The sequence below is a fragment of the Rhipicephalus microplus genome, chromosome 4 (assembly GCF_043290135.1).
Source record: "Rhipicephalus microplus isolate Deutch F79 chromosome 4, USDA_Rmic, whole genome shotgun sequence".
Lineage (NCBI taxonomy): Eukaryota > Metazoa > Arthropoda > Arachnida > Ixodida > Ixodidae > Rhipicephalus > Rhipicephalus microplus.
The window spans coordinates 28732711-28747285 of record NC_134703.1 but is presented as its reverse complement, the minus strand read 5'-3'; the positions used below and the strand labels follow the sequence as shown (position 1 = coordinate 28747285).

Sequence of the window (14575 nt, the reverse complement as noted above, 5' to 3'; positions counted from 1 at the left end):
GTGTATGCTGGGTGCGTCGTTACAAGCAGTGACGTCAGACAAAAGTTTAGCCTTATCATGGGTGATAAGGGCCTCAACTTTTTCGACTGCTTTTCGACATCTACTGCGGGGAAGCGAACGTATCAGGGAACATTGAGCTCAGAAAATGTGTATGCTCGGTGCGTCGTTGCAAGCTGTGACGTCAGACAAAAGTTTAGCCTTATCATGGGTGATAAGAGCCTCTACTTTTTCGACTGCATTTCGACATCTACTGCGGGGAAGCGAACGTATCAGGGAACATTTAGCTCAGAAAATGTGTATGCTGGGTGCGTCGTTGCAAGCTGTGACGTCAGACAAAAGTTTAGCCTTATCATGGGTGATAAGGGCCTCAACTTTTTCGACTGCTTTTCGACATTTACTGCGGGGAAGTGAACGTATCAGGGAACATTTAGCTCAGAAAATGTGTATGCTGGGTGTGTCGTTACAAGCTGTGACGTCAGACAAAAGTTTAGCCTTATCATGGGTGATAAGGGCCTCAACTTTTTCGACTGCTTTTCGACATCTACTGCGGGGAAGCGAACGTATCAGGGAACATTTAGCTCAGAAAATGTGTATGCTGGGTACGTCGTTACAAGCAGTGACGTCAGACAAAAGTTTAGTCTTATCATGGGTGATAAGGGCCTCAACTTTTTCGACTGGTTTTCGACATCTACTGCGGGGAAGCGAACGTATCAGGGAACATTTAGCTCAGAAAATGTGTATGCTGGGTGCGTCGTTACAAGCAGTGACGTCTGACAAAAGTTTAGCCTTATCATGGGTGATAAGGGCCTCAACTTTTTCGACTCCTTTTCGACATCTACTGCGGGGAAGCGAACGTATCAGGGAACATTGAGCTCAGAAAATGTGTATGCTGGGTGCGTCGTTACAAGCTGTGACGTCAGACAAAAGTTTAGCCTAATCATGGGTGATAAGGGCCTCAACTTTTTCGACTGCTTCTCGAAATCTACTGCGGGGAAACGAACGTATCAGGGAACATTTAGCTCAGAAAATGTGTATGCTGGGTGCGTCGTTACAAGCAGTGACGTCAGACAAAAGTTTAGCCTTATCATGGGTGATAAGGGCCTCAACTTTTTCGACTGCTTTTCGACATCTACTGCGGGGAAGCGAACGTATCAGGGAACATTGAGCTCAGAAAAAGTGTATGCTGGGTGCGTCGTTACAAGCTGTGACGTCAGACAAAAGTTTAGCCTAATCATGGGTGATAGGGGCCTCAACTTTTTCGACTGCTTTTCGAAATCTATTGCGGGGAAACGAACGTATCAGGGAACATTTAGCTCAGAAAATGTATATGCTGGGTGCGTCGTTACAAGCAGTGACGTCAGACAAAAGTTTAGCCTTATCATGGGTGATAAGGGCCTCAACTTTTTCGATTGCTTTTTGACAACTACTGCGGGGAAGCGAACGTATCAGGGAACATTAAGCTCAGGAAATGTGTATGCTGGGTGCGTCGTTACCAGCAGTGACGTCTGACAAAAGTTTAGCCTTATCATGGGTGATAACGGCCTCAACTTTTTCGACTGCTTTTTGACATCTACTGCGGGGAAGCGAACGTATCAGGGAACATTTAGCTCAGAAAATGTGTATGCTCGGTGCGTCGTTGCAAGCTGGACGTCAGACAAAAGTTTAGCCTTATCATGGGTGATAAGGGCCTCAACTTTTTTTACTGCATTTTGACATCTACTGTGGGGAAGTGAACGTATCAGAGAACATTTAGCTCAGAAAATGTGTATGCTGGTTGCGTCGTTGCAAGCTGTGACGTCAGACAAAAGTTTAGCCTTATCATGGGTGATAAGGGCCTCAACTTTTTCGACTGCTTTTCGACATCTACTGCGGGGAAGCGAACGTATCAGGGAACATTTAGCTCAGAAAATGTGTATGGTGGGTGCGTCGTTACAAGCAGTGACGTCAGCAAAAGTTTAGCCTTATCATTGGTGATAAGGGCCTCAACTTTTTCGACTGCTTTTCGACATCTACTGCGGGGAAGCGAACGTATCAGGGAACATTTAGCTCAGAAATTGTGTATGCTGGGTGCGTCGTTACAAGCAGTGACGTCAGACAAAAGTTTAGCCTTATCATGGGTGATAAGAGCCTCTACTTTTTCGACTGCATTTCGACATCTACTGCGGGGAAGCGAACGTATCAGGGAACATTTAGCTCAGAAAATGTGTATGCTGGGTGCGTCGTTGCAAGCTGTGACGTCAGACAAAAGTTTAGCCTTATCATGGGTGATAAGGGCCTCAACTTTTTCGACTGCTTTTCGACATTTACTGCGGGGAAGTGAACGTATCAGGGAACATTTAGCTCAGAAAATGTGTATGCTGGGTGTGTCGTTACAAGCTGTGACGTCAGACAAAAGTTTAGCCTTATCATGGGTGATAAGGGCCTCAACTTTTTCGACTGCTTTTCGACATCTACTGCGGGGAAGCGAACGTATCAGGGAACATTTAGCTCAGAAAATATGTATGCTGGGTGCGTCGTTACCAGCAGTGACGTCTGACAAAAGTTTAGCCTTATCATGGGTGATAACGGCCTCAACTTTTTCGACTGCTTTTTGACATCTACTGCGGGGAAGCGAACGTATCAGGGAACATTTAGCTCAGAAAATGTGTATGCTCGGTGCGTCGTTGCAAGCTGTGACGTCAGACAAAAGTTTAGCCTTATCATGGGTGATAAGGGCCTCAACTTTTTTTACTGCATTTTGACATCTACTGTGGGGAAGTGAACGTATCAGAGAACATTTAGCTCAGAAAATGTGTATGCTGGGTGCGTCGTTACACGCTGTGACGTCAGACAAAAGTTTAGCCTTATCATGGGTGATAAGGGCCTCAACTTTTTTTACTGCATTTTGACATCTACTGTGGGGAAGTGAACGTAGCAGAGAACATTTAGCTCAGAAAATGTGTATGCTGGGTGCGTCGTTGCAAGCTGTGACGTCAGACAAAAGTTTAGCCTTATCATGGGTGATAAGGGCCTCAACTTTTTCGACTGCTTTTCGACATCTACTGCGGGGAAGCGAACGTATCAGGGAACATTTAGCTCAGAAAATGTGTATGGTGGGTGCGTCGTTACAAGCAGTGACGTCAGCAAAAGTTTAGCCTTATCATGGGTGATAAGGGCCTCAACTTTTTCGACTGCTTTTCGACATCTACTGCGGGGAAGCGAACGTATCAGGGAACATTTAGCTCAGAAATTGTGTATGCTGGGTGCGTCGTTACAAGCAGTGACGTCAGACAAAAGTTTAGCCTTATCCTGGATGATAAGGGCCTCAACTTTTTCGACTGCTTTTCGACATCTACTGCGGGGAAGCGAACGTATGAGGGAACATTTAGGTTAGAAAATGTGTATGCTGGGTGCGTCGTTACAAGCAGTGACGTAAGACAAAAGTTTAGCCTTATCATGGATGATAAGGACCTCAACTTTTTCGACTGCTTTTCGACATCTACTGCGGGGAAGCGAACGTATCAGGGAACATTTAGCTCAGAAAATGTGTATGCTGGGTGCGTCGTTACAAGCAGTGACGTCAGACAAAAGTTTAGCCTTATCATAGGTGATAAGGGCCTCAACTTTTTCGGCTGCTTTTCGACATCTACTGCGGGGAAGCGAACGTATCAGGGGACATTTAGCTCAGAAAATGTGTATGCTGGGTGCGTCGTTACAAGCAGTGACGTCAGACAAAAGTTTAGCCTTATCATGGGTGATAAGGGCCTCAACTTTTTCGACTGCTTTTCGACATCTACTGCGGGGAAGCGAACGTATCAGGGAACATTTAGCTCAGAAAATGTGTATGCTGGGTGCGTCGTTACAAGCTGTGACGTCAGACAAAAGTTTACCCTTCTCATGGATGATAAGGGCCTCAACTTTTTCGACTGCTTTTCGACATCTACTGCGGGGAAGCGAACGTATGACGGAACATTTAGCTCAGAAAATGTGTATGCTGGGTGCGTCGTTACAAGCAGTGACGTCAGACAAAAGTTGAGCCTTATCATGGGTGATAAGGGCCTCAATGTTTTCGACAGCTTTTTGATAGCTGTTGCGGGGAAGCCAACGTACCAAGGAACTTCTAGCTCTGAAAATGCGCCTACTGGGGGCATTGGGCTGACTTAGGCTTCAGATTTAATGCAAGCAAAAATGTCATTACACAATCACGGGCACGAAGGCAAAAAGCCAGATTAGAATTTCTTTATCAACTTTGGAACAAAACACTCACTAGCTGCAGATCCGTCCCAGTATTTGACACCCTTAGCTTCCAGGCCGTCCCGACACCACCACTCTTACACCTTTACCCCATATTTTGCTCGTACTGACCTATTGAAGTATTATTATTTTTCCAAGAACAAGTATTGAATGGAATCGTCTTACTAATACTTATGATCGGACTGCAAATTCACATCGTTTCACTTTTGATTGATTGATTGATATGTGGGGTTTAACGTCCCAAAACCACTATATGATTATGAGAGACGCCGTAGTGGAGGGCTCCAGAAATTTAGACCACCTGGGGTTCTTCAACGTGCACCCAAATCTGAGCACACGGGCCTACAACACTTCCGCCTCCACCGGAAATGCAGCCGCCGCAGCCGGGATTCAAACCCGCGCCCTGCGGCATCGTTTAACTTTTATTGCTTTTGTGTGGTTGCTCCTTTTTTCGTTTTTGAACTAAGCAAACCGCATGGACTGCGAGTCCACAGTAATGAATAAATAATAATATTCAATAAATGAATTCCGCAACATTTACGACTGCTTTTCGCGATTTATGGCGGTGAATACGGCGTATTAGAGAACCTTTGGCTCACACGATACGCAAACTTGGTGCATCGTTAGAAGCTGTGACGTAAAACAAAAATTGAGCCTTATCGGGGTGATGGGGGCTTCAACTTTTTAGACTGATTTTCGACATCTATTGCGGGAAAGCAATACATAAGGAATCGTTTACTTCAGAAGGCCCCTACTTAAGCAGAAGAGACTTGACCAAGGAAGGCGCATGAAAACAGACACATAGGAAAATTAGACTTGCAATAATTGAGCCGCTGGTAACAGCGTGGAACGAATTACAGACACCTTCACGAACCCAATCGCTTTAGTCACTGTTATCCAGACTTGTACTCAGACTGTGCAAGGAGCGGGCGGACCTCAAACACATTATCTCAGCTTGCTCCAACATAGGTGAAACAACACATGTATGAATGCGAGGCAGTGGGAAATCACGCTGCATAGCTCCAAAATAGACGACTGACTACAGGTCGTCAGGCAAGCTGAAGACGCCGCTAGTGCCCAATGACTCCTGGCTGTCATTTAAGGGAGGCGAGGTGAACTCCCGTCACACTTGCCATGTCGGTAAATGTTGTTTCTAAGCTTGCTTTATTAAGATTAATGTGCTTCCTAATGAATTCAAGAGCTACAATGAAAACGGCCAGGTATATTTTTGTTGTTTTGCTGCGTGGACGTGCAGCTTATAACGTGAGGAACTTGCAGACATTGGAGGTTGTTTCTATACAGCCAGGCATAGCTGTATGGTGGGGTAGCAGTTTAAGCGAAGTTTTTCAAAGATCTCAATTCGCAGAATTTCTGGTACTGGTGTCGGCTTCGTTAGTAGTGAGCGAAAACTCAGCGTTGTCCATCAGCTGGAAATAGATAAATAGGACAATAAAATAAATAAGAAAATCTTAGGTTCGAGCGAGAACCGAACCCATGAAGTGTGCGTAGCAAGCGAGGTTCTATACCATAGAGCCAGGCCAGCACTTTGTGGTGCTTTGGAAATAAGCCACCCATATATGGTCGGTGTGCGACACAGAAAACAAAAAAAAATACGTTGGTTTCGAGGACGAATCGAACGCACATTGTCTGCGTGGCCAAGGGAGGTTCTATCATACAGCGAGACTAGCGCTTAGCGGTGCTTCGGATACCAACCGAGCTGTCGAGACAGCTGTAACGCTCTGTCCAAACGCGCCTTACGTCTTTCACACATTCTTTCTAGCACGTTGCTCTGGTTTGGCCCCTGCATGGGGTGTTTCCGCCGTCTGTGAACGTCGTGTGAAACATTTAGCTTAATTTCTTGGTAAGTCCGGTACTGTTGTTGATAACATTGCCATTTTAGAAGTTGTCATTCATTGAGCTTTCCCTCTGATACGAATCGTCATTTGTCTTAAGAGTCCCTTTCAAGAAACCGTGCTCAATCATTGCATATACATTCATCCCGCTGAGGACATTCCGGTATACAGCGTGTTTGGGCAATTTATAGCACGAGAAACGAAAACACGCTTGAGATAGTTTTGATGTGCCTGCATAAGACGAAATTGGGTATTATGGTGAAACCGTCCAAGAATCTAGGTTCAGGCAAAAACCAACCAATTTTTTAAAAACTACATGTCTTTATCAATAATTCTTTATCATGTTTTCTTAACACTATAAACCGGAACACATGCTCTGCAGCACTTTTAAAAATATATATAACCATAACCGCACAGCTGTTATAGCAATGCATATTCTTATGGCTAAATATTCACAGCCACTCCCAAAACTTTCATATCAGGCAGACAGGCGAGGAGGTGACGCATTGATCGCACAAGGCACTGCAGTAGTCAATAAACTTCCTCTAAATTTTCTTCTCAAATTTATTCCCGTGACAATATGACCATGCACTTACCTCGTCGACTTCCACAGATTGGGGCGCTCTTTTTTCTGTCACTGGCAGAGTATGAGAAGGCGCATTTATCGCCAAGACAAGAAAGGCCACATGCTTTCTTTCTATGTTCGTTCTCAGTGTCCCCAGAAAGCATACTGCGACACGTATCAGTCTTATTCCCAACTGCTCACGTGAATCATCGCGACATTGCTCACCATGCACAAATTTACATCTTCTAAGGGCAGCGTGACAGCCACATGAAAATTGTGAGAACTGGGCACTAAGGACACTCATAACACTAAGGACGCTCATAACAGGCAGACAAAGCAATGTGAATGTTCAGTCTTACGAACTTTATTGACATGCGAGAGATGCCTTTCTGGGGATGAACTACATACACAACGATTGGTTGCCCTATTTAGAGCAGCGGCGGTGGGCGACGCTCGCTGTGCGGAAGGCAGCTATATAACAGTGAGGGCATATGAAGTGTATATTACTTCCTCTAGTTCTGTGGGTGGGAGGTAACGTTTCGCAGCTAGTGGGGACTTCAGCGAGGACTTCAGCTAGTGGGGACTTCAGCGATTGTAACACGGCATGAGTATACTGGGCTCAACGGTGTAACTAGGGAACACTAGGGAACAGTCATTTGCGTCCTTCTGCGCAACACTGAACACAGTCTTTTTGCGAATGCGCAAGTGGTGTTCGAGGGTCGATCGAGACGTTAGTAAAAGCGTAAGCTACTTCCCTGCGAAAAATACTACGGGGAGAAAACGCCATGCTATAGCGATGACGTCACACTGCTAAGAACCGGTGTGCGCACGCTAACGCATCTTCACGTCGGCATGGGCTAGCAACGTGGAGTGCTCTTCAACATGGATTTTCATTGCACAGATCATTTTTTCCGAACACTCAAATGAGAGTTTCGACTGTATACCACGTCGCTTGTTTTGATGCAGAACTACAATATGGAGGGTGGGGTGGAGAGTAATATAAATGAATACAAGCTTCTAAGGGTCCAAGCCGATGCAAGATGCTTCAACTATTCTGTGAAAAGTAGTCCGCATGGCAGAATGCCGCGCGTTACATAGTTCGAGCTTTTTGTTTTTTTTTCTTCTCCCACTTGTGCACAATCTCGACACCTGCGAAAAAAAAAACTTTAGCAAGATTGCAGTTAGCATCCCATGACTCCATGTCGCTCTTTTTTTTTCAGACAGCTTCGATACTGTCAAAAAATGGGTCTTTAAGAGCTGCGAAGCACGCGGCTGAAAAAAAATAGCTGACCGTTTAAAATTGCACACTAAAATTCTAATCACCTGTAGCAGTCGTTGGCTAACACGCACAATACGAGAAAGCACGACACGAGCGTAGACTCCGCCAGGTGGCAGTCGCTTGCTGAAGCGACGCTTTTGCTTCTCGTCCAAGACACCGATGAGTCGTTCTCAACCGATTTACGCTGATTAAGAATAACCTCGACATCGTTAGTTATTGACGAGACCTCGTCCCGAATCGCATGTTGGTCGGGACGGGTATCGGACGAAAATTCGTCAGAGTGGCCCAGACCGTCATCGTCATCGTCATCGTTGACTGTAGGATGACGCACAGGCGGCGCAGTCGTTCCCTCGTGTCCCACGGCCGGTCTCTCGTAGTCCTCCGCGCACCCCAGCTGCTTGAGGCTTAATCGGACCACCTTGTTGTTGGCAGTCACGTTGGCTGGTGCGGCAGCGCCATTCTCGAACTCGCATTTGATGTGGCGCAGTTCTCGACGGAATTTCGCGTTGCGGGTGGCGTTCACCAGGTGCAGTATCCACGACATCCGGCAGTCGCAGCTGAACTTGTTGCCTGCGTTGGAAAAAGAAAGCAGAAAACAAATACATTCAAGATTCCTCGAGAGAGGACACCTTCACATGCTTGGTTCTCTCTCTTATCACCCGTGAAGGAGTAAGAGCCCTTCGGAAGAAAGACGACGGCGAGGGCAGACCACGTTCGAAATGGCGCGAGCACGCGCACGCGCAGAGTCTCGAATGCGGTTCGCATAGCAAAGATCGTATAGTTTTGCATAGCTTTCATCACGCCATAAGTTTTACCTCTACTCTCGCTTTGTTGGTTCGTAACTCAATTTCATGCATGCAGGTCATATCGACGCCCTTGCAGTTCGTATTCGTAGTGCCTTCCAAGATGACGTATACCAACTGCAAGTCTACCTCGCACTTCTTGTCCGCTAACAAGTTTCCTTCTATACTCCGTTTATAGTTCCAATTTTCTCCTTCTCTGAAGTGCGCAGGTTTTATCTCATAGTAGTAATGGCACTGTTTGTACCTCTCCGACTTATCTCCCTGGCAAATATGCCTGCGTTTTTTTTTCGTGCGAGAATGCAATATTTCGGTGCACTTTTGGGTCTTAAGTGAACAACAAAAGTATACTTCACAGTTCAAGCATATCGAACACCCAGTCTGCTCCCTTCGCCTGCGTCACGACTCCGTGACATCTAACAAATACAGATATTTCACGTGGCATTTTCCTAATTATCCTGCAAGCGGTGGCAATTCGGCAAACACTCAAATAGATTTTAAGAAAAGGGGCAACCAATCTGTGCTTCCGGAGCTGTGTGATCCCGTGTCACACAGGCAAAGGTTGTACCAAGCCTCGAATCCCTCGCACAGCTGTTGTCTTTTCACCCGTTTCCCTGCCAGAATAAGCAATTAGTTTGACTATTGTGGTTACACCACTCCATGCAAACGCACTTCCGGTAATGTGTAACTCATCTGGTTTAATATTTAACAATGTAGCATGTGCCAAGCGATCAACTTAAGGTGTTAGGTAAAAGCCATTCTGCAAAACAGTGTGGTCTCGCACTCAATCATGGTTCGAAAGGCCGTCACAGAATGCATTTTTGTCCTAGACAAACAGTCTTCTATACTGCCTCTCTCTCTCTCACACACACACAATATATATATATATATATATATATATATATATATATATATATATATATATATATATATATATATATATATATATATATATATATATATATATATATATATATATATATATATATATATTCACTCCGACGAAGGCAGGCCCACCTGCCGAAACGTTAGTAAAACTAGTGTTTTTTCGCACGTTTGTCGACCTCTTTTTATACTATATATATATATATATATATATATATATATATATAGAGAGAGAGAGAGAGAGAGAGAGAGAGAGAGAGAGGGAGAGAGAGAGAGAGATAGAGAGAGAGAGAGAGAGATTCACACGCTTTTGCGGCAGAAACCACAAGTTGAGAACGTGAGTGGCTTGTGTACCGACGCACTTTGAGTCGTCCATCCTGCGGAAGCCAAAGCACTTCGCAAGGCGGCAAGGTTTTTTTGTTGTTTTTTTGTTTTTTGTCGAAAAGCACGCGCTCCGAGGGAGGCTGAAAGCCGTGCGGTGCGAAAAGCGAGCGCCCGGCGCAGAAACAGGATATTCGTGTCAGCTAGCGACGCTTTTCCCCGCATCGTCGCTGAAGGGTGGTGACGCTGGTTATGGTCAGAACCCTGCATGTGGTCAGCCCTGTCGTTCTTATTTTTTTTTTTTTCTCGTGGCCCACTATTCTGTACGTCTGCCCGTGTGGACAACGCAAAGTGCCTTCGCGTATGAAAATACATAGCCTTCCTTTCGTTTAGCACGCTCGGGGTTTTTTGTTGTTGTTGTTGTTGTCTGAACATCAGAGTCCTGCTGTCCAGAAAGCGATGTTTATGTATTAAAAATGACCGAAACTTTGCCAGCACTTTCGGCGAGGTTTCTTTGCCTTGATTTTGTATCGTTATACTGAACCATGTTCTAGCAGCGAATGATGTCCACACGAAACAGCACCGTCCTTTTAATATTTTATGCTGGGAGAAACAAGAAAGGACTTTCCAGGAGAATGAAGAAAAATATAGAACCTGGGAATGATCGAGTGCGAAATTAAAACAAAATAAAAAATAAAGCGCAATGTGTACTCATATATGCATGGCAACGAGAAATATTTCGTGCAAACCGGAACACAGAGCTTCGTTTTTTTCCCTTTTGTTCTATGCCATGCCCCAATTTACGCTGTCTCCGCGTAAAACAGGATAAATTTATGTCTACCACGACTGCCTGGCTCTATTGTTTATTGCGCCATTAATTATTCACTCAACATCCTGAGTGTCGCACAACCTTGATTCGTTTTCAGACATTCATGTAGTTCCGTTGTGCGTCACGTAATAAATCTTACTTTGCACAACACTGTTCACCGGCACGTAGTACAGTTTACATCACACAAAAAGCCGAAGTAAAAGCAGGGGTTCTGTAGGAAACTGAAGTAAGGCCAGTATAATCATGCTCCCTCAAACTGCAATGAATGCTGGGAGGAAAAATGATGATCAACACAGAATCGTGGCAAAGTGTATAGTCGTAACGTTCGTACTGCCCTCCTTGAAGCTGTTCAACTCTCGCCGCTGAGTCTCGTTCACTCGTTAACAACCCAGCCTATTAAAATCGCGAAACAAAGCAACACATAATTTCGATCTCGGATTAAAAAGTGGTTGGGAAAGATACGGCTAAAGTGAAATGATGACACGTCCTATATTGGCGTAACGTGAGCATATCGTCTTAGGCGACGGGTATGCCACATCGTTGCGTGTACCGGTTCGGCATACAACTGCGTACAATGCAGTCTAAAGCAGATGCATTCGTAAAGCTTGTAATTGAATTTTGCAGCATCGGGGTCTACGCAGAAGCCATCGAACGGGGACATCCATGTATTTTCGGAAAGACATGCATTTGTCACTTTCAAATGCAGCCGTCAGGAAAGGGAACAAGCGAGCGAGTGGCAAATAGCCTCGAACTACTCATGTGGCTCGGAGCAGTGGCGAAATGTGTAAATAAAGGGAGAGAGCGGTTCCATTATTTTGACTTCCTGCAGCCCTTCTTGAGGTTTTTCTTTGTTTTTTTAGCACTTTCTGTTTTTTGCGATAACAGCAATTCGAAGTTGTGATAAGGACAGTCCTCATCAAAAAACAAGCCTTGTTTGCTGAAGCATCCCTACAAAGGATAGATATAAAAACGAAGCCCAAAATAAAGATAAACATATTTGTGATAGTAGTATATGCAGTTGAAGAAACGATGCCACACTCTGCCTTTATTTTCTCATTTCGCCACTGCACCGCACCAGATAACCGGCAAGAGGCTATTTGCCACGCGCTCGCGTGTTCCCTTTCATAAAAATGACAGCTGTACGCTTTTCTTCATAGTTTCAGAAGTGGCTCACATTTCGGATAATGCACAGAAGCTATATACATATTAAGTGCGGAGCACTTCAGCGGGCCGGGCTGTCGCCTGCTGTCGTCGTAATGGCGTAAGTAAGCCTTCTTCCTCTTGTTGACTTGACGATAATCACTTTATAATCATCAGCAAAAAACAACTAGCACCCTTGGCATAACGCAGACAAAACCACGTTCAAAAATGCTAAAAAAAGAGGTCGAAAAAAAAAATCTCGAAATAGACAGAAAATGGGGAAATCGATATGAGTAATGGAAAGAACAAGAAAGAAATTGATAAATAGAGAGGAAGAAATAAATAGAAATAGGCAAAAATTACAGAAAGAAAGACAGAAACAAGAAGAGAGAGGAGGAAAGAGAAACCAAAGAAAAACAAAGAAGGCTGCCCAAGACTCCACGGTGGCTTCAAGCTTGGCACCCCTGGTGCGAAGCTGCCTTACTTTGTGTCACCTGGTTGGGACAGTTAATAACGAATCAGTTAAACCAGTGAAAAGATTAAGTACTTTGTTGCGCGAAGTGTTGTCCAGCAAAAGGGATAAATAAAAGAAGATACGCCATCTCCCACTAAAGGGAACCATGGGTATAGCATGTGCCGTGGCGCATGGGTTGGCTTTCGTCCGTTAATTACGGGCACCTTGCCCGTTCTTAACACGCCCTTGTATAAGTGGAGCACACCATGAATTCACTGTAGTTTCTGCTGCTGTGCCCCGCCGCGGTGGTCTAGTGGCTAAGGTACTCGGCTGCTGACCGCTGGTCGCGGGTTCGATTCCCGGCTGCGGCGGCTGCATTACCGATGGAGGCGGAAATGTTGTAGGCCCGTGTGCTCAGATTTGGGAGCACGTTAAAGAACCCCAGGTGGTCGAAATTTCCGGAGCCCTCCACTACGGCGTCTCTCATAATCATATGGTGGTTTTGGGACGTTAAACCCCACAAATCAATCATTTCTGCTGCTGTCACTCGTCCCGAACTCTTGTTGCAGCACGCCACGAGGGTTCATTGCCACGCCATGCGGGAACTTGTACAGTCTCCAGCATTTTTATTAATATCGCGCGAGCGCCGACCACGCGAAGTGTCAGCGCCTCACAGCGGCGATAATCTGCGAGACCGGCAACAGTAAACGCAGGCGCACAAAGAAGCGCAAGCGTCGTCTGCCACGCTGTTCCTTTCAGGGCGATGCAGACACACCCTACCACAATGGCTGTATTCGTCTCCTTGGATGAAAAAAAAAGAAAACAAAAGGGGTGTGAACAAAACCCTACAACTTAAACCGTGATTTACCGATTCATGCTCTCTTGATCTTTCCTGTAATTACATTTTTAAAAAAAGCAAACCGTTCATGACGTTTCTATCAGTGATTGTGCGCACGCCGGGCGCCTTTAACAAAGAAAGGGAGTGTTGCATCCTGAAAAGAACAGCCGCTGGCAGACGACGCTTGGGCTAGCGCTGATTCCTGCGCGTACTGCTGCCAGTATTGCAGATTATCGCCATTAGAAGGCGCTCATACTGCGTGCGGTCGACGATTGCGCATTATTATTGAAAATGCTGGAGGCTGTACGTTACTCGCGCGTCTGTAGAATATCGTTCTTCCGCGCTATCACATCGTTGCTGAGACAGTGTAAGCGGGAGAGGCTACAGCCTCTTAGCCACTTACGCAGGCTCGAACGCGCTAGCGCATGCCAGCGCGTTTTGACTAGGATACAACGCGTATAGTTCATCACGCGTCTGCAGAATTTCGCTCCCCGACGCCATCAAATGATTGATGAGTGAGTGTGAGGGGGAATGGAGTGGTTGAAGCCCGGTCGCGTGAAAATGAGTGCGTGAAAACAACTTTATTATGGCCCAGTGCAGACGCTGAGGTTGCCACGCGTCACCCAGCTACTCCCACGTGGGGACCGGCAGGTCCAGCCTGACGGCCCTGTCGCGGGCACGCTGGACGGCCAGGATTTGGTCCTGAAGTACTGGGCTGTGCAGAAGCGCATCAACTCAGGTTTGCTATAAGTCGGTCCAAGTGACTCGCACTCTCAGAGCATGTGTTCAAATGTAGCGGTCTATACCCGCAAGCGGCGCTGCACGCCTGAGTGGCAAAATTATTAGGGAGTGTACGCAATTTATGTGGCACATTTGCATTCATCAGTGCTTGGTGTCCCTTGGTGACATTGCACAGATTCAACGGCATTTGCTTTCAAGTGGTTACGTCTGTACAGCCGCTTGTGGCTGTAGACGATTTATCAAAGCAACCGGAACAATAACAAGTTCAGGGGTGTATAGCTCAGTCGTTGGCGTCACTCCTGGTCAACGTTCGACACAAGACTCGCACCACAGCGCCAGTCTAGTCGCGCGCGCACTTCGTTGTTGTCGTCTTCCAAGGCGACATGTCACAAACAATGCTTTTGTATATTTTATTTGACAAGCGACCTAATTTAAGGTCCATTGCACGTGAAAGACACAAGCCGTATAGTTTAAAAAAAAAAGATCGAAATGACCTCGACTACCTGGTGTTGTTCACGATGCACCTAAATCTAAGTAGGCAGCTGCTCTTGCACTTCTTCCTCTTCGAAATGCGACCTCTGTAACTGGGAATCGAAGCTGCGACCATGAGCACTGCACGGCGACGCCTTTCATGGTA

General features: G+C 45.8%; 1 protein-coding gene across 1 annotated transcript in view; it reads right to left on the bottom strand.

Annotated features, from left to right (window-relative positions):
* Window positions 1-7837: 7837 nt before the first annotated feature.
* The window catches only part of LOC119171798 (uncharacterized), a 48845-nt gene continuing 42107 nt past the window's right edge, over window positions 7838-14575 (bottom strand). The window contains exon 3 of the mRNA XM_037422643.2: window positions 7838-8500. Coding sequence (XP_037278540.2) covers window positions 7971-8500 — 530 coding nt within the window. The 3' untranslated portion in view covers window positions 7838-7970. The remainder of the gene's footprint in view (window positions 8501-14575) is intronic.